At 39.3% G+C, this 27,833-nt stretch overlaps 3 protein-coding genes across 3 annotated transcripts; all 3 read left to right on the forward strand.

Moving 5' to 3' along the window:
• Positions 1–5,790: 5,790 nt before the first annotated feature.
• Positions 5,791–10,022, forward strand: LOC311503723 (sialic acid-binding Ig-like lectin 13; the record flags this gene model as incomplete). The annotated part of the gene is made up of 7 exons (XM_084566597.1): positions 5,791–5,878; positions 7,978–8,331; positions 8,537–8,842; positions 8,948–9,208; positions 9,316–9,391; positions 9,558–9,597; positions 9,777–10,022. The coding sequence occupies 7 exons, from the start codon at positions 5,791–5,793 to the stop codon at positions 10,020–10,022; spliced, it is 1,371 nt and encodes a 456-aa protein (XP_084422723.1).
• Positions 10,023–11,278: 1,256 nt separating this feature from the next.
• LOC311503724 (cell adhesion molecule 3-like) lies at positions 11,279–14,115 on the forward strand (the record flags this gene model as incomplete). The annotated part of the gene is made up of 4 exons (XM_084566598.1): positions 11,279–11,341; positions 12,677–12,980; positions 13,152–13,457; positions 13,563–14,115. 4 exons carry the CDS (start codon positions 11,279–11,281, stop codon positions 13,829–13,831), a joined length of 942 nt encoding a protein of 313 aa, XP_084422724.1. The 3' UTR covers positions 13,832–14,115.
• Positions 14,116–17,952: 3,837 nt separating this feature from the next.
• LOC311503725 (cell adhesion molecule 3-like) lies at positions 17,953–27,815 on the forward strand (the record flags this gene model as incomplete). Its single annotated transcript, XM_084566599.1, has 9 exons — positions 17,953–17,974; positions 18,253–18,261; positions 19,125–19,478; positions 19,719–20,024; positions 20,130–20,173; positions 26,632–26,848; positions 27,109–27,184; positions 27,351–27,390; positions 27,570–27,815. 9 exons carry the CDS (start codon positions 17,953–17,955, stop codon positions 27,813–27,815), a joined length of 1,314 nt encoding a protein of 437 aa, XP_084422725.1.
• Between the last annotated feature and the right edge of the window lie 18 nt (positions 27,816–27,833).

Here is a 27,833-nt window from a genome sequence, read left to right on the forward strand (position 1 = left end):
ATTCATCTTTTCTTCTTATTGCTCAGTTTTATTCTGTGATGCATTTCACTCTAATCTTCATGGACATATTTTGTTGTTTGAGTTTTTTTCACAATAGAGGTAATGTCCTGCAAAGTGCAAAGTGTGTGAACCTGCAGTAAAAAAATGGGAAGTTGAGGTATTTCTAAATTGAACTACAAGTCCTCTGTACTCCATTTCTGCACATACAGATGAATACAGCCTCTTACTGTGTTAACCAGCATGTCTGCATTCATTAAAATAGTGTTGAGATTATGTCTGGTTCATTTCTGTGTGAATGCATCTACTTCCTGTGTGAGAGCTCTGACTAACCAACTAACCTAAACCATAATAAATAATAAAACATGGAGCAGGAACAGAGCTTAGATCAGCTGACGTAGTTAAAGTTCATTCAACAAGCTGTACACAAACATAAACTTAACTGATAGAGTGTAGATCGTGGTAGTAGTGGAGGAGGAGTGAAGAACGAGGAGGTGTGGATGCTGAGACATCAGTGAGGTGGAGGAGGGCTGAATGGATCTGACAGTGAAATGAGAACTGAACATGTAAATAGTGTGATGTATATTTCAGGACGGTGAGCCCCCCCCCCCTTGTGGTGAGAGAAGGTGCAGCGCAGACAGACAGTGCTAAGGTGCTGCTCAAACATCCTGCAGTCATGTATTTATGTTCCTCAGAGGGTTTTTACCTCACATGTCTTCTTTTTATTTCTGTGATTATTCTACAAATTTGAAGTCATCTCAATGTTGAAGGTAAATGCAGAAGTGAACTGAGTCTGCTATTGTCTTTTTTCTCCCATTTCTTTTCAAACCAGTGAAGACATCCATTACATCCATTACATCCATTATGAGGATGTCCACTTCTCCCAGCAGAGACCTGAACCTTCCTCTGTCTCAGTGCAGGACAGCAGACATCAGCAGGACACGGTGTACACACAAAGTGTTTCAGACAGAAAACAGCTTCACACACACTGCTGATGGTCCAGAGGATCTCTACACTCAAGTAAAATAACACTGAGTTCACACCTTCACTGTGAGCTCATACAAGATGTTAGTTCCCATTACAAGACACAGAGGCCTGGATGAGAATATGTTGTGTTTACTGACCACAGTTCAATGACAGGAAAATGGTTTTGTCACTTATCATATTTCCTCTTCATGTGTTCTTTGTTGTCATAAGTTATCTACATATCACACACTGCTAATTATAAAGGCCACAAATCTGCACCCATTTGTGATTTTCAGTTCATTTGCTTCTTTCCATTTGCTACTGTTCTACTGTGTGTCCATTATTTTATTGCAAGTTACTGTGAAAAATGAAAGAATCCCTGTTTGTGGATTTATATTTATATTTATATTTATATTTATATTCATATTGCACTGTGTCCGACATTTCACATATTGTGTGTAAACATCACCTGGAATCATATCGATTCATATTCAGATTGATTAACTCAAAGTATTATAAACACTGAAACAGTAACATTAAACTTCACTGTGGACATCTACACTCATTCTCTCACTGGGCTTTGAATGTAAACCACCACCAGAGGGAGACATAACTCCTTTAGACTCCATCTTGAATCCACCTGCAGCTCAGACAAGAGTTACTGATGTATTATTTCTGCTTTCCTTCATATAACACTTTTATTTCAACTCTCTCAATCACATTACTCTGCTCATTTTCTGTCACCTATTTCAAATGAAATATAAAGAACCACTGCTGTTTTATACATTTTAGATACTTGTTGAAAATAAATGGATGAATCATGACATTTTAATTCATTGACTGGTTGGTTCCAAGACATGAAATAGGCCTCAGAGTTAGACTCACCAGACAGTACCTTATTTCCATGTTAGATGTTGGTACAAGTGCTATGACATATGCCAAATGCCATGACTGTGTATTAAATTAACAGAAGCAGACATGGTTGAGGATCTCTGTGTCAAAGGCTTCAAGTGAATCTTTGCCACATAGAAAGCTACAGTGCAATGTTCAACACTCAGAGGAGGAAATGAATCAAAGATGGTGACACTGTTGTTGAAGTCGGGGCTAAACTGAGGTCTAAAGTCAGCTTCTGGTATAAGCATACGGAAGAAGAAGGTGTCAGAAAGAGAGAGAGACATGGTTCCTCACCCTATTGATCAGATCCATCAGATTACCGCAGATCGGCTTCACCTAAGGGAGAGAACACAAGACATCACGTTTAACCAGTCTTTACGGCCCTTGACCAGCAGAGGGGGAAACCGAGGCCTGTAACGGGGGCGTTCCCACAGTGTGTGTGACACTGTGGGAACAAATTTTGACCTTGTCTTTGTAGGAAACAGGAAAACAAATCGAAATATCACAGAGTTTTCAGCATGTTCACATGGTGTCTGTCATGATGTCATGGTGATTGTTATTTATATTTATTTATACATCAGACGTGTGAAATGAACTCATGTGAAGTTTTCCTGTGAAATTAGGCCCCAAGACGTTGGCAGCAGATCCTGAGATGTTTCTAGTGGTAACAACTGAAATATTAAAGTTGCAGGAGGAGCCTTTGAGTTTTTCTTCACTGAAATCTAAGATGTAAAAGTATAAGTGATATTGAAGTGAAGTGATATTTTCCTGTCCAAGCTTCTTTTTTTGTTAGAATATTTATTGTGAATCTTACATATGTAATCGGAGCCTTTACATAAACACAATAAATCTTTGCTGCAGAACAGAGATACTCTGGGTCGTCAGCTCATCAGGATGTTTCCATTTATGTGCTAACCTCGTGTTTGTAGTTTCGCTGTTATTTATATATCAGACGTGTGAAATGAACTCATCTGAAGGTGACCTGTGAAATTATAGGCCCCAAGACGTTGGCAGCAGATCCTGAGAAGTTGTATGGAGGGTTCTTCCAAGGATTGAACAGATGCTTGATCAGATTTGGTTCCACTTCTGGTGCTCACATGTTCATCATAAAGTCTTTATTTTAGCATTTTATCAAAACATATTCACAGTACAATTGGATAATGAATACAGGCTTAAGTGTGTCTGTTTACTTATCTTATTTACGGGAAACATTTGGCAAAAAATTAAAATAATTGCATACATTGGTGTCATGCACTGCATACAGAGAACAGATCCAGCCCCACTGGTCTTGCAGTGACAGTGCAGGTGTCTTTGAGTGGTGCATGGGATTGATTCGCTTGAACAAATGAGTCATTCACACCCTGATGAGGTCAAGGTGCCACGAAAGATTTTCTTTCTCTTTCTCAGGATTAAAGCAGGAAGGATGAAGACTTCTTAAGAGAATGACTAAACAGAGAGAAGTTGGTTATTTGATCTGCTGCTGATCAACTGATATTCAGAAATGGCTGCATGTTTGGTTTAATCTGAGGATCTAACATTAAACCCTTGCACACACACCTATTCTAAATCAGACAAAACCTGATCACGTAAAAAATAACCAGCTATTTCAGGTATGTAACCTTCTGTGCAGTCCAAAGAACACACAACCTGCAGAAACAATATTATTTCACATTATTTCACTTAAAATCTTTTGCTTTTTCCTCAGGTTTGTGTCCTTAAAACATTTCACCTGTTGACCTCAGGCATCACGTCATCTGAAGACGATTTCAGTGACGTAAAGTACATCTACACAACATCATCACCTGACTGCTCAGTCTGATGTCAGGATCAACTGTCCTCCAGCTGCTCCACCTTAAATACATGGGTCACTCATATATTTAACAGACCGTGTTTAGACATCGACATCAACACCTGATGTGCTATAGATCCTGTTGACCTCAGAGGAGCTGGGTCTGCATGTACTGACAGAGTCGTATGTGAACATTTACATTTGCCAGACTGTGTTTTATAGAACAGAAAACTTCCTCTAAAGCAACAAACTCTACTCGGTGGTGAGAATTGGAGACTGCACATCATCCACACTGGTCCTGAACACAGGAACGCTGCAAGGCTGTGTGCTCAGCCCAGCTCTCTTCACACTCTTCACACATGACTGTTCTGCCATCCATCCCAGCTCAGACAACAACCTTGTTCTGAACACCAGAAAGACCAAGGAGGTCACTATGGACTACAGGTGGTCAAGGACAGAGCACGCTCCTCTCCTCATATAAGTGGAAGCAAATTCCTGGGCAACCACATCACATTTGACTATACCTGACCTGGTCTGGTCTGTGAACACTCCACACATAGTGAAGAAGGCCCAACAGAGGCTTTTCTTCCCCAGGAAGCTGAAGAGGGCTGGACTCTCCTGTCGACTACTGACAAACTTCTACAGGACCACAATAGAACCCATCCTCTGTCTCGGTGTGACCGTGTGGTATGGGAGCTGCACAGCACAGGACAGGAGGGACTTAGATTGGGTGTTAAGAACTGCACAGGGGATTGTGGGGATCCTCTCCCAGATTTGGGCCATGGACTGTTTGTACCTCTTCCTTCAAGGAAAAGGTACAGAAACATCAGAACAGACTGAGAGACAGCTTCCTCCACAGAGCTGTGAAATCATTCATTCATTCATTTATCTTCTGTCGCCGCTTGTCCTGTGAAAGGTCGCGGAAATCAATCATTTTTATTTTATTTCCTAAAGCGTTTTTGTGTGTGTGTCTGTGTCAGGCTGCATCCTGCTGGGGATGGCTGCTGCCATCAAGGAGTGTCATTGCTATGGGGTGGGGGTGCCTGGTCTGGTCCAGGTGGGTGCTACATGTCTAAGTAACATCCACACGAATGAATGCCAGGTCTAAAAGTTTGAATTAGTCATTGACACCTCATGAGCTTAAGAAACCACAAATTCACATGTCCTGATTAACACAAGATAAGCAGGAAGTCATGTGAGATGTTGTCGCTGTACAACCAAACCAACTGTTCTCACAGTCTTAATATATAACGTCCGCCTTCTTTCAAAGTAGGTTTAACAGGGAAGTTGTTACTTGGTCTCTTTCTGATCTGCTCAAGCTCAAAACCACTGATATCAAAACGTTCTACAGTCTTTGTTTCACCTGCAGACTCATCTGGTAAGAAACATGTCACTGCTTTTTATATTTTAATGTTTTAACCTACAGGTTTGTTATTTTAACGCTTTTCTGCAACTCTTGTAAACGTGTGCTGTGGTTGGTTCAGATTGCGTAAGCCAACATTTTATTTCAAATATAGTGTAAATCATCACGTAATTATGTCAATTTCTATTTAACTGCAACTCTGCTGATGTTGTCAGATACAATTAATGATGTAGGACAGTCTGGTTGTTCATGAAGAGTTGAACATGCAAATTTCTGGAACCTCTTTGTTCTTTTTAAACAACATTAAACAACCTTTCAACTTAAATGAAAGCCCCTAAATGATGCCTTTATGGAAGCGTCTTTATCCATTTTAGCCTTTTGTCCCTGATTTAGATACATGTACACACACTTTTAGTCTGAGGCTGACAAAGCTGACAAGAGGATAGTCTTATATATGTTGGCTTTGCTTTGATATGTTTTCAGTGACAGGTGGGGGTCCCCTGGGGGGTCTCCTACAACTATTACGTAAAATAATTTCCACGAGAATCACATTAATTTATGTTTGCTAGCAGAGCAGTGAGCCCAGCTCTGTTGTCCGTTGATCAAGTCTGGAGGAGAAATGAACCAATTAACTCCAGAATCACCTCTGAAAACACAGATAAGAAAAGTATTTTGTTGTATTTAGGCGCAAGTGTCATCTTTAAGTCTCGGCTGGCACTGCAAAGAAAACAGAAAAAGTCACTAAATTAATAAACATCAATGAGTGAGAGATTTAATTAAAATGGTTAGGAGCTTGGTGCTGCTCATTATCTCCTCTGCAGAACACTTTCTGACCATCAACAGCTGCAGGAAGAAGAAGCTACCCATCTGTGAGCCACCCTGTGGTGAACAGTTTGCACAACTTCTTTACAATAAATAGTGCAAGTCATGTTTCCTGAACAATCTGTTTCTTACAACCCAATAAATATCTTTAAAATCCTCCTCCTCATCTTTAAAATAAGGTCAGCGTTAAAGCATACCTTCATGAGGGAACTCCTGTGTCCATAAACTCTGACTAAGACAATAATAATCTCCACATGTGTGTCTGCCAGTGAAAGGGAGACTGTGGTGGTGGCAGGATGAGACTGAAAGGCGCCAATCAAAAGAGAAAATCCAAGAATAATTTACAGAAAATGTCTCTATGTGTGACGACACTGACTGAAGGGAAGTTGAACACAGTTTACTTCTCCACATATAGCTGCCCTCAGTCGCTGCTGTTCCAACATGACTTCAGCTAAATATACAGGAAACTAAAATGTTATGATGGACTGGCAAATAGATATAATGCTTTGTAAAAGCATAAGGATAATACAAATAAAAATTAAAATAATAGAACATGTACCGATCAGCCAAAATATTATGACAGGTATTCAAATGTGTGGATCTTGTGAGAATGGAATATTCTGCTGGGAAACATTTGGACTTGGTATTCAAATGTGTGGATGTTACTTAGACATGTAGCACCCACCTAGACCAGACCAGGCACCCCAAGCCCATAGCAATGACACTCCTTGATGGCAGCAGCCATCCCCAGCAGGATGCAGCCTGACACAGACACACACACAAAAACAGTTTAGGAACAACTAAAAAAAAAAAAAATACGAAGAACAACACAAGATGTCAACCTGGCCTCCAAATTCACTAGATTCCAAACTGATCAAGTATCTGGGATGATCCACAGAGGACCCTCCCCTCAACATATATCAATAAAACAAACAACAGTGTAACTTGCCATAATTGCTGTTGTTAATGTATTGTGCAATTTCAAGAAACTATAAATAACTACAGGTCTGTTCACAGAGTCAAACAGGTGAAGAGATCTTGAATTATCAGAGGAAGACGTCCTGCATGAAGACGTCCACTTCTCTCAACAGAGACCTGAACCTTGCCCTGTCTCAGTGCAGGACAGAAAACAGCTTCACACAGACTGTTGATGGTCCTACACTCAAGTAAAGAAACACTTTTCACACCTTTACTGTGAGCTCATACAAGATGTTAGTTCATGTTAAAAGACACAGAGGCCTGGACGAGAATATGTTGCTTTTACTGATCACAGTTCAATGACAGGAAACTTAATTCTCCACATCCTGCAGCTCATATGTTTTTTCTCAGCCATGATGTTATCAAAGTTCTTCTTTGTGTTCTGCCTTATAAGTATATCATTGCTTCTACAGTAGATATAAATATTGAAAAGCTGTGATCGACAGTAAGTGACAGTTATGCGACAGTGAACGTAATCGGAAATGAATAAACCAATCACACCCTCATCAGCTCAAAATGACCATAAAAGGTGACTTCCTCATTCACAGTGATGAAGCAGGAAGGATGAAGAATTCTTGTATTTTTGCATTTATTCAGTGATAACTAGCAGAGGTAATGAAAAAAATAAGTCAAGTCTGGATGTTTCCTTTTACACCACGACAACTAAGCAGAGAAGTTGGTTATTTGATCTGCTGCTGATCAACTGAAATTCACAAATTACTGAATATTAAAACCATATTGTTTCTTTATTTTAACTGCAGATTTATTTGGTAAAAAAAAAAAATGTTACTGTTTTTTAAATTTAAATATTTTAACCTGAGAGGAATCACATGATATATTTTGGTTTTTGTCTTTGTTTCCAGTCTAGGAGATGAGTGTCATGGCAGCCCTGTGTGTGAACGTGGTGACAGTCAACATGTTACTGAGTGTCTTCTTTCTTTCAGGTCAGCTGTTTGTTCAGTCTCTTTTATTTGGAGACATTACTTGAATCATTTCTAGTTTGAAATATTTTCTACTGACATTGTTCAAAGGGTCTACATGTAACATGCTGCAGATGAACTGGAGTTTGTGTCTCGTCAACTTTCTCTTCAGGCAGATTTTCATCCACATGATGTTCATCATTAGTCTGGTTTTACAGGTGTTTGGGCTGATTGTCGTGAAAATTCAGCCCTCTTTATTACTGCACCAAAGAAGATGGAAGCACTGAGTGGATCTTGTTTGAAAATCCCATGTAACTATAGTGAGAAACCAGGAAAAGGGTTTAACAGCAGCAGAGAAACCTTCGGAGTGTGGATCAAAAATGACTCGAGATTTGGCCTAAATCCAAATAATGTAATCTTCAACAGTAGTGGGTCAGTTAACATCTATCCAATGAATATTACTGGAGACCTGAGACAGAAAAACTGCACCACTCTGTTTTTTAATTTAAACACAAGTCATTCAGACACATACTACTTCAGAATTGAGAACGGGCCGTTCCTGGCGACAGCTGATTGTGATCCTCTTCAAATAACAGTTAAAGGTAAGACAGGTTTATATTTTTGAATTTATAATATTATTGTTGAGACTGAAAAGTTTCACTTTACTTGTAAAAAATGTAGAGCACTTGTAGCTTAGTCCATAAACTCTGTGATGCCTCTGTACATTTGTTATGCTCAATAAGAAGGAAGAAAAATGAAAACAACAACAACAACAAAACTAATGTTAAATATTGCACAAAACCACAGATTCTCCTTGGAGACCCAGAATTAAAATCTCAGGTGATCTGAAGGAGAAGGAGTCTGTCACTATAACCTGCTCAGCTTTCACTCCCTGTCCACACTCCCCTCCTCAACTCACCTGGAATCTCCAACAAGACCCTCACAACAAAATAAAGAAAAACACAGATGGAACCTTTACAACTAAAATCAAGGAGACCATCACTCTGTCAGACACACATGATGGAAACAACATCAGCTGTTCTGTCAGATATCCTGTGAATGAAGGAAAAGACGTCAAGACAGCAGAGACACAAGAGACTCTCAGTGTTTCATGTAAGACAACCAGAGTTTTTTGATGGATCCTGTCAGCACATGATGATTCATGGGACGTCAGCTGTTTGTGATGAATAAAGTGTATCTCTCTCACATTTTCCTCAGATGCTCCTAAAGACACCTCTGCATCCATCAGTCCATCAGGTTTGGTGTCAGCAGGTAGCTGGGTGAACCTGACCTGCTCCAGCAGAGCCAAGCCTCCCGTCAGACGCTTCACCTGGTTCAAGAACAGCAAAGATGGACCCATGAATGTATCTGAAGGACACTTCTGCAGTTTCAATGTGACTGATGGAGGAGTTTATTACTGTGTGGCCTCAAATCAACTTGGTAACCAGACGTCACCATGGATTTATCTGAATGTTGAAGGTAAATATCATTCAGTATTCATTTTTCTGAATCCACTCAAACACAGTAAGAGTTATATCTGGTTTCATTATATCAATACGTCCACATTAAATCATGTCTTGTTTTAGGCTTCTCACACTGGGAACCAGTTCTTGGAGGAATCATTGGGATCATCGTACTCATCTGCTTGATCATCTTTGTTTTGTAAGTATCACATATCAAAGCAGCAAACATGACTCAGTTACTCTCGCTGACATTTTAGCTGCACATCCAAAAAGATCTGTTTCCCATCAGTCTTAACATTTTACTGTCAAATATATTGACCCTAAAACACAGTATAGTTCATCTAACAGCCTCTGATGTTTTCCAGGTGGTTAAAGTCAAGGCATCAAACTCAACAACAGACTCAGGTTCGTAATGACTAAACTTCTCTGTAGTCTACCTGACTCAGTGTTTAGTTACTTTATATATTACCTCTATCAGAGCAGTCTACTCAACGTATTCAAAAAGTAAAAGTAATGATTTAATAAGGAAGGATTCAGGTGAAGATCTTCCTCACTAAACATCACATGTGGTTCATTTCTTATAGAGTCAAAAAGGTGAAGATCTGGTTGTTGAAGAACCTGCAGGTGAAACAGAAGAAGAAGAAAACATCCATTATGGAGAGATCAACTTCTCCAAGCAGAGACGTGACCTGTCCTCTGTCTCAGTGCAGGACAGTGGACAGCAGCAGGACACGGTGTACGCACAGGTCAACATCAAGAAACCAGCTAAGAGATTAACACAGACTGCTAAGGACACAGATTATCTCTATGCTGAAGTCAAGAAAAAATGAGAAGTGTGTTTTGTTTGTGTCGACACTCATATTTAATGTGCTGCAAGTTTTATTCATGCAACTCATTTAAGAAGAAAAAAAGACAGGAAAATGTCTTTTGCCTTCCTGATTGTTGTTCAAATATTTCCAGCTTCTCGCTTTAATTCACTCCTGTTTCTGATAACATGTTAGGATTCATCTTTTCTTCTTATTGCTCAGTTTTATTCTGTGATGAATTTCACTCTAATCTTCATGGACATATTTTGTTGTTTGAGTTTTTTTTATAATAGAGGTAACGTCCAAAGGGTGTGAACCTGCAGTGAAGAAAAGGGAAGTTGAGGTATTTCCAAGTTGAACTACAAGTCCTCTGTCGTCCATTTCTGCACATACAGATGAATACAGCCTCTGACTGTGTTAACCAGCATGTCTTCATTCATTAAAATAGTGTTGAGATTATGTCTGGTTCATTTCTGTGTGAATGCATCTACTTCCTGTGTGAGAGCTCTGACTAACCAACTAACCTAAACCATAATAAATAATAAAACATGGAGCAGGAACAGAGCTTAGATCAGATGACGTAGTTAAAGTTCATTCAACAAGCTGTACAGAAACATAAACTTAACTGATAGACTGTAGACCCTGGTAGTAGTGGAGGAGGAGTGAAGAACGAGGAGGTGTGGATGCTGAGACATCAGTGAGGTGGAGGAGGGCTGAATGGATCTGACAGTGAAATGAGAACTGAGAGCAGCAGAGAAAGGAGGAGTTTTAAAATGACAGCAGACAAAACGATTGGCCCACATTTTTCAGGATGGTGAGCTCCCCCTTGTGGTGAGAGAAGGTGCAGCACAGACAGACAGTGCTAAGGTGCTGCTCAAACACCCTACAGTCATGTATTTATGTTCCTCAGAGGGTTACACCTCACATGTCTTCATTTTATTTCCTTGATTATTATACAAGTTTGACTGATTCAGAAAAGCTGCAGTGTTGAATTTCAGTTTCTATTTTGCCAATAACTCTTACAAAAGGATTTAGAAAAACACTTGCACACGTAACCAGTTTGAATCAGATGTTTCCAGGAAGCTTAATATAATAATAGTTGATCAACTATAAATGACCACTCATTTCAGACCTAAAACTTCTTGTAGAGTCCAAAGAACACGACCTACATTTTCTTTATCTTCAGGTTTACGTCCTTGAAACAATTCACCTGTTGACCTCAGGGGAGCCATGTCTACATGAAACTTCCTCTAAAGCAACAAACTCTACTCCATTAGACAATGAGGTTAACGCGAGTGTGGCTGAAGAACCACAGTGAGGTTTCCAGAGAGCAGTGGTGTGAGGTGAACAAAGAAACTGAAGTAAACTTTGTTCAAACAACAGAGAAAGAGGGAAGGACGTTAAACAAGTGACAGACTTCCTGATGTTCTCAGTTAGTTTGAGTCAGTCTGGTGTCAGGATGATCTTAAATCATCCTTCACTGTCTCGTTACTTTTAATCATTGAGGTGGACAAAAATAAAAAATAATATGTCCAAAACATGAAACATGGGCCTTCTGAGGGTGTCCTGTGGTGTCTGGCAACAGGATGTTGTTAATGGGGTCCTTTGGGTCCAGTGGGTTGAGGGGAGGGTCCTCTGTGGATCATCCCACAGACACTTGATCAGTTTGGGATCTAGTGAATTTGGAGGCCAGGTCAACATTGTGCTGTTTTTTTTAAGTTGTTCCTAAAGAGTTTTTGTGTGTGTGCCTGTGTCAGGCTGCATCCTGCTGGGGATGGCTGCTGCCATCAAGGAGTGTCATCGCTATGGGGTGGGGGTGTCTGGTCTGGTCTAGGTGGGTGGTACAAGTAACAAGTAGTGTCTAAGTAACATCCACATGAATGAATGCCAGGTCCAAAAGTTTGAATTAGTCATTGACACCTGAGGAGCTTCAGAGACCACAGATTCATATGTCCTAAATAACACAAAATAAGCAGGAAGTCATGTGATATGTTGTGGCTGTACAACCAAACCAACTGTTCTCACAGTCTTAATATATAACGTCCGCCTTCTTTCAAAGTAGGTTTAAAAGGGAAGTTGTTACTTGGTCTCTTTCTGATCTGCTCAAGTTCAAAACCACTGATATCAAAACGTTCCACAGTCTTTGTTTCACCTGCAGACTCATCTGGTAAGAAACATGTCACTACTTTTTATATTTTAATGTTTTAACCTACAGGTTTGTTATTTTACTGCTTTTCTGCAAGTCTTGGAAACGTGCGTTGCGATTGGTTTTGACTGCGATAGTCATCTTTTTATTTCAAATATAGTGTAAATCATCTCGTAATTGTGCCAATTTCATATTTAAATGCAACTCTGTTGATGTTGTCAGATACTATTTATGATGTAGGACAGTCTGGTTGTTCATGAAGAGTTGAACATGTGAATTTAAGGAACAACTTTGTTCTTTTAAAACAACATTAAACATCCTTTCAACTTAAATGAAAGCTCTAAATGATGCCTTTATGGAAAATGTAAAAAAAAAAAAAAAAAAAAAAGCTTCTTTTTTATCCATTTTAGCCTTTTAAACCTCTGTCCCCATAGAGATACATGTACACACACATTTAGTCTGAGGCTGACGAAGTCGACAAGAGGATAGTCATAGATATGTTGGCTTTGCTTTGATATGTTTTCAGTGACAGGTGGGGATCCCATGTAACTATAGAGAGACAACAGGAAACAAGTTTGACAGCAGCAGAGAAACCTTCGGAGTGTGGATTAAAAATGACTCGAGATTTGGACAAAATTCAGATAATGTAGTCTTCAACAGTAGTAAGTCAGTTAACATCTATTCAATGAATATTATTGGAAACCTGAGTCAAAAAAACTGCACCACCCTGTTTTCTAATTTAAAGACAAGTCATTCAGACACATACTACTTCAGAATTGAGAACGGGCCGTTCAAGGCAACAGCTGCTTGTGATCCTCTTCAAATAACAATTAAAGGTAGGACAGATTTTGTCATTTCACTTTACTTGAATAAAATGTGAAAGCAGTTGTAGCTTGGTCCATGAACTCTGTAACACTAAACATTCTCATTGAATTTGTTATGCTCAATACGTAGGAGGAAAAATGAAAACAACTAAAATTGATGTTCAATTTTGCACAAAATCACAGATTCTCCTTGGAGACCCAGAATTAATGTCTCAGGTGATCTGAAGGCGAAGGAGTCTGTCACTATAACCTGCTCAGCTTTCACTCCCTGTCCACACTCCCCTCCTCAACTCACCTGGAATCTCCAACAAGACCCTCACAACAAAATAGAGGAAAACAAAGATGGGACCTTCACAATTAAAATCCAGGAGACCATCACTCTGTCAGACACACATGATGGATACAACATCATCTGTTCTGTCAGATATCCTGTGAATGAAGGAAAAGACGTCAAGACAGCAGAGACACAAGAGACTCTTAGTGTTTCATGTAAGACAACCAGAGTTTGTTGTTGGATCCTGTCAGCACATGATGATTCATGGGATGCCAGCTGTTTGTGATGAATAAAGTGAATCTCTGTCACAATTTCCTCAGATGCTCCTAAAGACACCTCAGCATCCATCAGTCCATCAGGTTTGGTGTCAGCAGGTAGCTGGGTGAACCTGACCTGCTCCAGCAGAGCCAAGCCTCCCGTCAGACGCTTCACCTGGTTCAAGAACAGCACAGATGGACCCATGAACGTATCTGAAGGACACTTCTTCAGCTTCAATGTGACTGATGGAGGAGTTTATTACTGTGTGGCCTCAAATCAACTTGGTTACCAGACGTCACCATGGATTCATCTGAATGTTGAAGGTAAATGAAGAAATGAAGTCAGTCTGCTGTCGTCTTTTTTCACTCTTGTTTCTTTTCTGATGTTCTATGTCTACTTTAGTTTCACTTGGTTTTATTTTCTATGAACAGAGAGCTCGCAGATTTCAGTTACTGGGATTAATCTGACTGTTGAAGGTAAATATCATTCAGTATTTATTTTTCTGAATCCACTCAAACACAGTAAGAGTTATTTCTGGTTTCATTATATCAATACGTCCACATTAAATCATGTCTTGTTTTAGGCTCCTCACACTGGAAACCAGTTCTTGGAGGAATCATTGGGATCATCGTACTCATCTGCTTGATCATCTTTGTTTGGTAAGTATCACATATCAAAGCAGCAAACATGACTCAGTTACTGTCGCTGACATTTTAGCTGCACATCCAAAAATATCTGTTTCCCATCAGTCTTAACATTTTACTGTCAAATATATTGACCCTAAAACACAGTATAGTTCATCTAACAGCCTCTGATGTTTTCCAGGTGGTTAAAGTCAAGGCATCAAACTCAACAACAGACTCAGGTTTGCAATGACTAAACTTCTCTGTAGTCTACCTGACTCAGTGTTTAGTTACTTTATATATTACCTCTATCAGAGCAGTCTACTCAATGTATTCAAAAAGTAAAAGTAATGATTTAATAAGGAAGGATTCAGGTGAAGATCTTCCTCACTAAACGTCACATGTGGTTCATTTCTTATAGAGTCAAAGAGGTGAAGATCTGGTTGTTGAAGAAGCTGCAGGTGAAACACAAGAAGGAAAAAACATCCATTATGGAGAGATCAGTTTCTCCAAGCAGAGACGTGACCCGTCCTCTGTCTCAGTGCAGGACAGTGGACAGCAGCAGGACACGGTGTACGCACAGGTCAACATCAAGAAACCAGCAAGGAGATTAACACAGACTGCTAACGACACAGATTATCTCTATGCTGAAGTCAAGAAGAAATGAGAAGTTAGTTTTGTTTGTGTAGAGACTCATATTTAATGTGCTGCAAGTTTTTATTCATGCAACTCATTTAACAAAGAAAAAAAGACAGGAAAATGTCTTTTGCCTTCCTGATTGTTGTTCATATATTTCCAGCTTCTCGCTTTAATTCACTCCTGTTGTTAGGGCCAATTTAATCTTTATTTTTTATTTCATTGAAATTTACCTCCCCCTGCTGGCACTTTTATTTTGCCCAACGACACCACCAGGAACTGCTTATAGGTAGACAGGAAGTGAGGCCTGTGAGGTGACGACATGAGGAAAACGCGAGCCACAGTCGGGAGCGATATAGTTTTTTGACCACATATAATCACATATAACCACACACACATAGAGATAACTTTAGAACACGAAATACATTAGAAATTAGAAGCTTTTTGTTTACATTTACATTGATACACGCATACATCGTTTGAGATATTTCAGTTCAATTTTGAAGGATAGAAATCCTATTTTGGTTGGAATTATTTTAAGTTTGAACGTGCGTCCGAAATCCCCCCGCCTTGGCTCGCGCGGCGGCTTGATGGTAAGAGATGTTCACAAAGACAAGTTGCTGAAACACCTGTTTCTGATAACATGTTAAGATTCATCTTTTCTTCTTATTGCTCAGTTTTATTCTGTGATGAATTTGGCTCATCTTCATGGACATATTTTGTTGTTTGAGTTTTTTTCATAATAGAGGTAACATCTTGGAAAGTTCAAAGTGTGTGTACCTGCAGTAAAAAAAATATTTGTAAGTTGAACTACAATTCCTCTGTTGTCCATTTCTGCATATACAGATGAATACAGCCTCTTACTGTGTTAACCAGCATGTCTGCATTCATTAAAATAGTGCTGAGATTATGTCTGGTTCATTTCTGTGTGAATGCATCTACTTCCTGTGTGAGAGCTCTGACTAACCAACTAACCTAAACCATAATAAATAATAAAACATGGAGCAGGAACAGAGCTTAGATCAGCTGATGTTGTTAAAGTTCATTCAACAAGCTGTACAGAAACATAAACTTAACTGACAGAGTGTAGACCCTGGTAGTAGTGGAGGAGGAGTGAAGAACGAGGAGGTGTGGATGCTGAGACATCAGTGAGGTGGAGGAGGGCTGAATGGATCTGACAGTGAAATGAGAACTGAGAGCAGCAGAGAAAGGAGGAGTTTTTAAAATGACAGCGGACAAAATGATTGGCCCACAGACAGAGGTTGTGATTGGTTAAAGTGAGGAAGGAACACCATACTGTACATGTAAATAGTGTGATGTATATTTCAGGACGGTGAGCTCCCCCTTGTGGTGAGAGAAGGTGCAGCACAGACAGACAGTGCTAAGGTGCTGCTCAAACATCCTACAGTCATGTATTTATGTTCCTCAGGGGGGTTTACCTCACATGTCTTCTTTTTATTTCTTTGATTATTCTACAAATTTGATGTCATCTGAATGTTAGGTAAATGCAGAAGCGAACTGAGTCTCCTCTTGTCTTTTTTCTTTCATTTCGTTTCTGATGGTCTCTGTCTACCTTAGTGCCACTTGATTTTATTTTCTATGAACAGAGAGCTCTTAGCAGACTTCAGGTACTGCAGTGATCATTGTCATCGTTCTCTTCTGCCTGGACATCTCTGTTACAGATTTTTTTTTCTTATGCACATCACTCAAAGTTTGTTTTATTACTTTAACCTTTAACAGTTCTCTAATGTCTTCCAGATGTTTTAAGACGAAACATCTAACTGCACGATATACAGAGGTGGGAATATACTAATCTTTCTTTGTGTGTGCGTGTGTGTGTGTGTGCGGGGGGGCTTTGTCACTTATACTATCATAGTTCCTCTTCATGTGTTATTTGCTGTGTCAAAAGTTATCTACATATCACACACTGCTGAGAGGAAATCATAAAGGCCACAAATCTACATCCATTTGTGATTTTCAGTTCATACTTATTGAAAATAAATGGATGAATCATGACATTTTAATTCACTGACTGGTTGGTTCCAAGACATAAAATAGACTACCCAGACAGTACCTTTTTTCCACGTTACATTTTAAAGGGAACTACTATTGTTGGGGAAGCAGCACACAGTTCTGGTGGGACAACAACATCCATACAGAAATTGATGTCGTCAGTGGTGCATCCAGTGATCCCCTTCAGAGCTGCCTCTGCGTCAGGCGACCATTTCCTGAAGAAGCGTTTTGTGGTGGGTTTCCTTGCAACCAATGGCTTGTAGTGAAGTTGTAGCAGGATCAGATTGTGGTCTGATTTCACCAGAGGTGATTCCCACCAAGCTATTAAAAAGTGGACTCATGTTAGAAGACAGATTATAGAAAGTTAATTTCTACAATCCCTAACTAACTGCAGTTGATATGTCTGACCTGTTGCTGTTGAGGTGTTGTAACGTTGTCTAAAAGTCCTGATAGTGTCACTGCAGACAGCAGAGAGAAATGGTTTAGACACAGGTCAAAGAGTCTTAGCCAGAAAACAGCTTCACACAGACTGCTGACAGTACACTCAAGTGAAGAAAAAATGAGTTCACACCTTTACTGTGTGCTCATACAACATGAAACTGCATGTTAAAAGACACAGAGGCCTGGACAAAAATACTGTATGTGGTGTTTACTGACAGGAAACTGCCTGCAGCTCTCATAGTTTTCTCAGCTCTTCTCAGGTTTTCACTAAGCACCAAGACACTGGCAGCAGATCAGAGGTGGGACTTGCTCACTTCTGATAAAAAAACGTACCATCCCAACTTTGGACAGGCACCGATAATATTGTAAGACATTATTTAATGACAGTTCAGTTGTTTAATTTACAGATAACTGGTTAATATATTTTGTTTTATTTAGTGCTCATGCATTATGTACACGTATGTGGCTAAAGTTCAGAGAAGAAGAGCGACCTCCGTTTGTTTTGTTTTGGGGGCGGAACCCGGAAGGAGAGGAGGTTTTTTTCGGTTTTGGGCTTGGTTGTTTGGTTTTGGATGAAAATGGTCGGCACTAAAAAAAAGTTATGAGAAAGAGCTCCTGTGTCTGTCTTTCCTAAAGAGTACATGCTATACCCACGACGCTTACAATATAATCAATACTGTCCACTTTGCCCTGTCAGTAATTTTAATATGGTTTTAATTTTAATATATGTTTGTGTCTGATGGAGAAGAGTGAGTGTAACAGTGAGTAGTGGTGTGATGTCAAAAAGTTCTCACTCAACCACTCTTATTAAAATATTCTCAACTTATTAAACGTGTAAATATTCAAACTATTGTTCAGAGTCACGCCCTCATGAGGTCAAGCTGCTAAGACTTTATTCCTCTTTCTCAGGTCAAAGCAGGAAGGATGAAGTCTTTTTAAAACAGCTTCTGAACAGAGACGTTGGTTATTTGATCTGCTGATGATCAACTGAAATTCACAACTTACTGGATTTTAAAACTGTATTTTTTCTCTGTTGCAGATTCATTTGGTAAGATCAATGTTTGTTCTTTTATATATTTTTAAATTTTCACTTTTTAACCTGAGAGAAAACACATGGCATGTTTTATGAGTTGGTTTTGATGAAACCAGTCAGAAAGAAATGAGAACATGAAGTCTTGTTGTATTATTTAGATTTTATCTTCAACATGTTTTCAAAGTGGGTGGCAAAGTGGCGTAGTGGTTAGCACTGCTGCCTCACAGCAAGAAGGTTCCGGGTTCAAATCCATGGGCCTTTCTGTGTAGTTTGCATGTTCTCCCTATGTCTTCGTGGGTTCTCTAAGGGTACTCCGACTTCCTAAGACATGCTCTTTAGGTTAATTGGTGGTTCTAAATTGGCCGTAGGTGTGAGTGTGAATGGTTGTCTGTCTCTCTGTGTTAGCCCTGTGATAGACTGGAGACCACTCCAGGGTGTACCTCGCCTCTCACACAATGACAGCTGGCATAAGCTCCAACCCTTTAAAAATGGGCTTTAAAAATGTACACTGTGTTAAAAAGGCTGTTTTGATTTAAATATGTAAAAGCAACATACGGTAGTTTTTGTCTTTGTTTCCAGTCTAGGAGATGAGTGTCATGGCAGCCCTGTGTGTGAACGTGGTGACAGTCAACATGTTACTGAGTGTCTTCTTTCTTTCAGGTCAGCTGTTTGTTCAGTCTCTTTTATTTGGAGACATTACTTGAATCATTTCTAGTCTGAAATATTTTCTACTGACATTGTTCAAAGAGTCTACATGTAACATGCTGCAGATGAACTGGAATTTGTGTCTCATCAACTTTCTCTTCAGGCAGATTTTGATGCACATGATGTTCATCATTAGTCTGGTTTTACAGGTGTTTGGGCTGATTGTCATTCAGTCCTCTTCATTACTGCACCAAAGAACATGGAAGCACTGAGTGGATCTTGTTTGAATATCCCATGTAACTATAGAGAGAAACCAGGAAACAAGTTTGACAGCAGCAGAGAAACCTTCGGAGTGTGGATTAAAAATGACTCGAGATTTGGACAAAATTCAGATAATGTAGTCTTCAACAGTAGTAAGTCAGTTAACATCTATCCAATGAATATTATTGGAGACCTGAGTCAGAAAAACTGCACCACTGTGTTTTCTAATTTAAAGACAAGTCATTCAGACACATACTACTTCAGAATTGAGAACTGGTCGTTCAATGGAACAGCTTCTTGTGATCCTCTTCAAATAACAGTTAAAGGTAAGACAGGTTTTGATATTTGTTATTTTTATTCATTTAATCTTTTCAGATTATTTAAATATGAAGTCTGTTTCAGCTTCAGGAAACCAACTCTCCAACTCTAACCTTCTCTGTAAAACATATTATCTACATTACATAAAAGTGGAAAGATTCAATACAACAGTAAAAACTGAGCCGTACTAACAATAAAGTAAATTTTGTAGTTCAATGCAATAATGTCTGTTTGATGTTAAACCACAGATTCTCCTTGGAGACCCAGAATTAATATCTCAGGTGATGTGAAGGAGAAGGAGTCTGTCACTATAACCTGCTCAGCTTTCACTCCCTGTCCACACTCCCCTCCTCAACTCACCTGGAATCTCCAACAAGACCCTCACAACAAAACAGAGGAAATCACAGATGGGACCTTTACAACTAAAATTCACGAGACCATCACTCTGTCAGACACACATGATGGATACAACATCAACTGTTCTGTCAGATATCCTGTGAATGAAGGAAAAGACGTCAAGACAGCAGAGACACAAGAGACTCTCAATGTTTCATGTAAGACAACCAGAGTTTGTTGTTGGATCCTGTAAGCACATGATGATTCATGGGATGTCAGCTGTTTGTGATGAATAAAGTCAATCTCTGTCACATTTTCCTCAGATGCTCCTAAAGACACCTCAGCATCCATCAGTCCATCAGGTTTGGTGTCAGCACTGCCCTACAAAGGCTAAGAGCAGTATCAGCAAAAAGGCCAAACTGAGAAAAACAGCTTTTTGTGTTTTTCTTACACCAAGTATAAGAATCAAAATATATTTAACAACAAGTGGTATAATTAGATAGATCAAAGTGAGGTGAATATCAAACATTTTGTTTTTTGACATTTAGGCAAAATTTTATAGTTTTATAGGCTATACTGCGCTTTGCCTTTGCATTACTGCTTATACTTAGACGACCATACAATAACACTTTGCAGTAAGTGTAGCAAATTATCATAATCACTCAGTTTTTATATTAATTGAGGAGGCACTTACTACATTTTTTAGTGAAGATATGCTGCTTGATGCCTTAACAGTGGCATAACTCTGTCATTTATAAACATTTATGTAAAAATGGAAAATCAATCGGGTACTCTTGTAGACTTTCATGTCAAGCAATATTGCATTGCTGCACATCAAATCCTCACCTTTGGACACTGCTGCTTATATTTGTCAAAGTATATGTTAATTATCACCAAACTATTACCATTATTTGTGCTATATTATGCAATCACTATATACTATGTTGTTTTTGTTGACTGTTTTCTCCGTCTTCATACGTTCTGCTAAACTGGTACAGGTGACTTTCCATCCGCTTTTGGCATTATAATCATATTTTACAAAAACAAACAACTCACCAAACTCTGAGATCCATGTCTTTATGGACCTTCCTTTGTGCACTGGTGCACAGTCATGTTGAAAAAGCAAGGTCCATAAAGACATGGATGACAGAGTTTGGTGTGGATAAACTTGACTGGCCTGCACAGAGTCCTGACCTCAACCCAACAGAACACCTTTGAGATGAATTAGAGCCCAGACTGAGAGCCAGTCTCCTCGTCCAACATCAGTGTGTGACCTCACAAATGTATGAGGGGCCGTTAGGGACATTATTCAGAATTAGCCTCTCACATACACACGTCAAACGCAAAACTCTTACACACACACGTCAAACGCTCTCACATGCACACGTCAAACGCTCTCACATATACACGTCAAATGCAAAACACTCACATACACACGTCAAATGCTCTCACATTAACACGTCAAACGCCCTCACATTTATATGTCAAATGCTCTCACATATACACGTCAAAATGCTCTCACATATACATGTCAAAATGCTCTCACATTAACACGTCAAATGCTCTCACATTAACATGTCAAACGCTCTCACATTTATACGTCAAATGCTCTCACATATACATGTCAAAATGCTCTCACATATACATGTCAAAATGCTCTCACATTAACACGTCAAACGCTCTCACATTAACATGTCAAATGCTCTCACATACGTCAAATGCTCTCACATATACACGTCAAACGCTCTCACATTAACATGTCAAATGCTCTCACATTTATACGTCAAATGCTCTCACATATACACGTCAAAATGCTCTCACATATACACGTCAAAATGCTCTCACATTAACATGTCAAAATGCTCTCACATTAACATGTCAAAATGCTCTCACATATATACGTCAAAATGCTCTCACATTAACATGTCAAAATGCTCTCACATTAACATGTCAAAATGCTCTCACATTAACATGTCAAAATTGAATAAAAACGGAAGGCATTTGAGTAGGAAAGGAAGTTGTTGAAAGAGGCGAAAAAAGAACAGACGCATGCGCAAAACGGCTTAACTAACTGAAACTGTACTGGTGGTTTGCAGTCACGTGATTCCAATGACGCGGAAATGATGGGGGCAGGAAGTGGAGAACGGTAATTAGAAATGATGGAAACTCGAGTAGGGTGAGCCTGCACGTAGCAGGTATTATTAAGAAGTAGAAAAATATGTAGGATATGACCCATACACACTAAGTAAAGGTGATTTTTCGTACCTGTTGTCGGACTTGCCTCGTTTGGAGGCCATCGACATCACAAATTATTCATCCTCCCGACCTCCTACACCGCTAGCCAAATGAAGGCATACAAGTGATTGGGTCAGCGGCCTCGGATCCAAAGCAGCACTGAATGACTCCTGTCATATTTTTGTCCGGGTGAGTAAATGTAATTCACTCTCTTTACATTGCTGTTTCAACTTTAATGTAACGTTACATGAATGCACCACTGGCACCAGGCTACAAGCTAACTGGCTACCTGTAGCTAACTGGTTTCTACCTAATGTTTCTAGGTCAACCATTGTCAGAGGTCTACTGAGACACCGTTGAAAACGTGGGTCGTGGCTAAGGACAACGGAGAAGTTGTTACAGCACATTGCAATTGTAGTGGTTGGGTACGTCATAATAAATGAACACCAAATCAACATGTAAACAGTCAAAATTAGACCACCTTTATTCCTGCTTTAGTAATTTGTCCAGTTGTTTGAACATGACAATGTGACAGCATCATATCATAGAGGACTGTCTGGTGTTTAAGAGTAAGTTCAGAAAGCAGAGAAGCACAACTAAATTAGGTTCTCAGCAACGTAAACAAAGCAGTCTGTTAGTTGTTTGTTACTTAATAGTATCACTGTGCATGTCACTGTGAAAAACAGATTTGATCTGTAAATGCATAATTCCTTTTCTCTGTCCCTTTTACCAACAGATTGTCAGAATCCTGCTCACATGTTGGAGCAGTTCTATGTGCCATTGAAGCTGGTGTTAAAATGAAAGAGTGAATCTTGTACTATGGAAAAGTGCAAGTGGATATCTAACTATTATCACCCACTCTCCAACACTGTCAAAATGAATCAAATGTTTATATGTTCTCATGTCTATACATGTATGTCCATAGGTTTTCATAGAATGTGACCATAATGGGTCAAAATCTTATCTATCACTAAAAAAATAAATGAGTTTCCGAAATATGCCAAGGCCACTTTGTGATGTCAATTTAAATGACTTTTATGAATTAAGTATGGCAGGGTGATAACTCAATATTGTCTATCATCTTTAGCTGGAAGTAAGTACATCAGGATGATTTTGGGATATTATGACACAGTTTCTAGACAAAGTATGAAATATTTTTAATACCTATCTGTAAGAAAACAAATATAAAAACACGTTAAATATACAGAGGAGCCCAAAGTACACATCTTTACTCAATTGGAAGAACAGATACTTGTGTAAAAACAGCCTCACAAAGGTAACTCAATTGATTCAAATTAATTTACTCAAGTAATAGCATTAAAACATTTTAGGAGTTTCATATATAGAATATATTTGGCAAGAGGATGAGAGGGAGTAAGATAGGTTAGTTGTATAATTTACAAATTGTATTCATCAAGGTGGTGGTAATTGTTTAGGATGAATTCTGAGGTAAACAAATACATGGGTATGATACATAGTTATCAAAACAGTTAATGTAACATGGCTACATGCAACCTCCATGCATTATTCTGTATTTCACGGAGGTGGAGCAATGCATCTGTGGTGTCGGTGCACGTCGCTTCTACATCAGTGTTGGTCAGATCAGCTTTTCTGGCCCTCAATCTTTCATGTTGACGTGATGCCTCTGTCACTGGTTTACCTCTCTGGTAGCCAGGATGAACCGTACATCTGTGACAGCACTTGGGCAGCCTAGATAAAATAAATGTGATTAACACCATGCACTGAGAGTAAGGAGGGAGAACTGCAGTTTACATCATGTTATTAGTCTATGAAATAATTCTCCACCGTTTTCATATTAAGTCTATAGGGCCATCTCAATCTCAATCTATCTCTGTACACTGTACAGAGATAGACAATGTCATCAATTTGAGAACAACTGGTTGCGATAGCTAACGTTAGCTAGAAATGCTAAAAACAAAGACACTGGAGATCGCCACATAGCTTAACGTTAGAACTCCAGAGGGTTATCAGAAATGTATAGCTATGTTGTAATATTATAATACCCTGCTCTGTATTTTTGACAGTTTTAGCCAGCTCTGTAAGTAGCTTAATCACTGTAGCCTTACCTTTCACGAAGTGGTCACTGCAGACACAGGCGTTGTCGGACTCCGGTCTCTCTGACCGAAGACGTGGACCGAAGAAGTTTTTCAGTCACGTCCGTCGCCGTTTTTGGTCATTTTTTTAAATTGATCCCCTTTGTGGGTTACCACTTTGGGAATTCTAAAGACACTTTTTTTGTTTTCCCCGGTTAGTACAGCCATATACTACACAAAACTTGAACATTTTCCTGCCGTTGTCCTGCCGGTATCCTGCCTGCAAGACACTTCCCGCCCCCCCATCTGAAATTTGCGCGTCATTGGAATCACGTGACTGCAAACCACCAATACAGTTTCAGTTTACTCGAACACCTTCCTTTTCTACTCAAACACCTTCCTTTTCTACTCAAACGCCTTCCGTTTTTATTCAATTTTGACATGTTAATGTGAGAGCATTTTGACGTGTATATGTGAGAGCATTTTGACATGTTAATGTGAGAGCATTTTGACATGTTAATGTGAGAGCATTTGACATATAAATGTGAGAGCATTTTGACGTGTTAATGTGAGAGCATTTGACGTGTTAATGTGAGAGCATTTTGACATGTATATGTGAGAGCATTTTGACGTGTTAATGTGAGAGCATTTGACGTGTTAATGTGAGAGCATTTTGACATGTATATGTGAGAGCATTTTGACGTGTATATGTGAGAGCATTTGACATATAAATGTGAGGGCGTTTGACGTGTTAATGTGAGAGCATTTGACGTGTTAATGTGAGAGCATTTTGACATGTATATGTGAGAGCATTTTGACGTGTATATGCGAGAGCATTTGACATATAAATGTGAGGGCGTTTGACGTGTTAATGTGAGAGCATTTGACGTGTGTATGTGAGTGTTTTGCATTTGACGTGTGTATGTGAGAGCGTTTGACGTGTGCATGTGAGAGCGTTTGACGTGTGTGTGTAAGAGTTTTGCGTTTGACGTGTGTATGTGAGAGGCTAATTCTGAATAATGTCCCTAACGGCCCCTCATACAAATGCGCTTCTGGAAGAATGGTCAAAAATGTCCATAAACACACTCCTAAACCTTGTGGAAAGCCTTCCCAGAAGAGTTGAAGCTGTTATAGCTACAAAGAGTGGACCAACATCATATTAAACCTATGGATTAAGAATAGGATGCGACTGAAGTTCATATGGGGGTCAAGACAGGTGACTCAATACTTTTGCCAATATACGTAGTGTATACACACACACACACAAACACACACACAAGAACAACGCACGCACGCTCGCAGATACCCTCACTCACACAAACACGCGCGTGCACGTGTGCACACACACACGCACGCACGCACACACACACACAGTTTAGCGGCTAGGTGCAATAATAGCATGTACTGTATTAAAATAGTAGGGGTCGGCTTTAAAAAAATGTTTCTTTAAAAGTCTGAGTTACTTTACAGCTCAATAATCAATAACCTGTGACTTTTCAACCAAATCAACTGACACTTGTCACCACTGATCTATAAAGAACATGTGTGATCAGTGATACTCTGACACATTTCCAATTCTGGAGTGGAACTTGTGTGTGTGGCAATGGCATGGTTAGCCAGCTAGGCTACATTAGCTGAGATGATAGATAAGTTTCTAAGAGAAAGTCTTCCACTAAACTTCCTTTCAAACCTTTACTTAGGATTCAATGTAAAACTAAGCAGACAAACAGAGCACATGTTATTTCCTTCAGTGTTTTGTTTAAGAGCAATCATGGAGGCTAGAATACAAACTAATGTAATGAGAAATCCCAAAGAGATGCTAACCGTTAGCATCGGGATGCTAACGGTTAGCATTAGAGTTCAACTATTTACAACTGACTATTTAAATACTCAAAGGCTAATGTTTTCGGTCTATTAAATACCATGTTGGAAAAATTTTGACTGTTTTTCTCATCTCTAAGCCACTTAAAAGAAGTAGCCACACAAAATAAACATAAGGCGTGCGTGTGACAATTTGGACCCACTAGCGATCATGACTTGCTTTGCTGCAGCCACCTCCTGATTAGTGTCAATGCATAACTTTGAGAGTTTTTTTCCCTGAAGTAATTTAAATACTTGATAAAGATAGAGGTTTGAAACTTACCACTTTTGGGTCGCACCAGCATCTTTCCCCGTGACAGTGAATCCATGTTTTCCACCTTTCTTCTCGTTTTATAGCATTTTCAAACCAGTAAATTCTGCTAACTGTTAGCAACAATGTTCATGACACAACTGCAGTATTATACTGACACCAAGGCAGACTGCAGTAATGGCAAGTGACACCAAGGCAGAGTGCAGTAAGGGCATGTACTGCGCTCTGCCTTGGTTTTACTCTACTTTTCTGTACAAACTGCAAACTAAAAATGTAAATTTATATAAGAAATGTATTAGATAGCCATATGAAATTTTAACAGATTGAAGAGCAGATCCTGCAGTTTTTATTTGTGCAAAAAATTTTTTTTTGAAAAAGTGGTGATACTGCTCTTAGCCTTTGTAGGGCAGCGCAGGTAGCTGGGTGAAGCTGACCTGCTCCAGCAGAGCCAAGCCTCCCGTCAGACGCTTCACCTGGTTCAAGAACAGCACAGATGGACCCATGATCGTATCTGAAGGACACTTCTACAGCTTCAATGTGACTGATGGAGGAGTTTATTACTGTGTGGCCTCAAATCAACTTGGTTACCAGACGTCACCATGGATTAATCTGAATGTTGAAGGTAAATGAAGAAATGAAGTCAGTCTGCTGTCGTCTTTTTTCACTCTTGTTTCTTTTCTGATGTTCTATGTCTACTTTAGTTTCACTTGGTTTTATTTTCTATGAACAGAGAGCTCGCAGACTTCAGTTACTGGGATTAATCTGACTGTTGAAGGTAAATATCATTCAGTATTTATATTTCTGAATCCACTCAAACACAGTAAGAGTTATATCTGGTTTCATTATATCAGTACATCCACATTAAATCATGTCTTGTTTTAGGCTCCTCACACTGGGAACCAGTTCTTGGAGGAATCATTGGGATCATCGTACTCATCTGCTTGATCATCTTTGTTTGGTAAGTATCACATATCAAAGCAGCAAACATGACTCAGTTACTGTCGCTGACATTTTAGCTGCACATCCAAAAACATCAGTTTCCCATCAGTCTTAACATTTTACTGTCAAATATATTGACCCTAAAACACAGTATAGTTCATCTAACAGCCTCTGATGTTTTCCAGGTGGTTAAAGTCAAGGCATCAAACTCAACAACAGACTCAGGTTTGTAATGACTAAACTTCTCTGTAGTCTACCTGACTCAGTGTTTAGTTACTTTATATATTACCTCCATCAGAGCAGTCTACTCAACGTATTCAAAAAGTAAAAGTAATGATTTAATAAGGAAGGATTCAGCTGAAGATCTTCCTCACTAAACATCACATGTGGTTCATTTCTTATAGAGTCAAAGAGGTGAAGATCTGGTTATTGAAGAACCTGCAGGTGAAACAGAAGAAGGAGAAAACATCCATTATGGAGAGATCAACTTCTCCAAGCAGAGACGTGATCCATCCTCTGTCTCAGTGCAGGACAGTGGACAGCAGCAGGACACGATGTACGCACAGGTCAACATCAACAAACCAGCAAAGAGATTAACACATATTGCTAACGACACAGATTATCTCTATGCTGAAGTCAAGAAAAAATGAGATCAATTTTGTTTGTGA

This window comes from Chelon labrosus (assembly GCF_963514085.1).
Source record: "Chelon labrosus genome assembly, chromosome: 18".
Classification (NCBI taxonomy): Eukaryota; Metazoa; Chordata; class Actinopteri; order Mugiliformes; family Mugilidae; genus Chelon; species Chelon labrosus.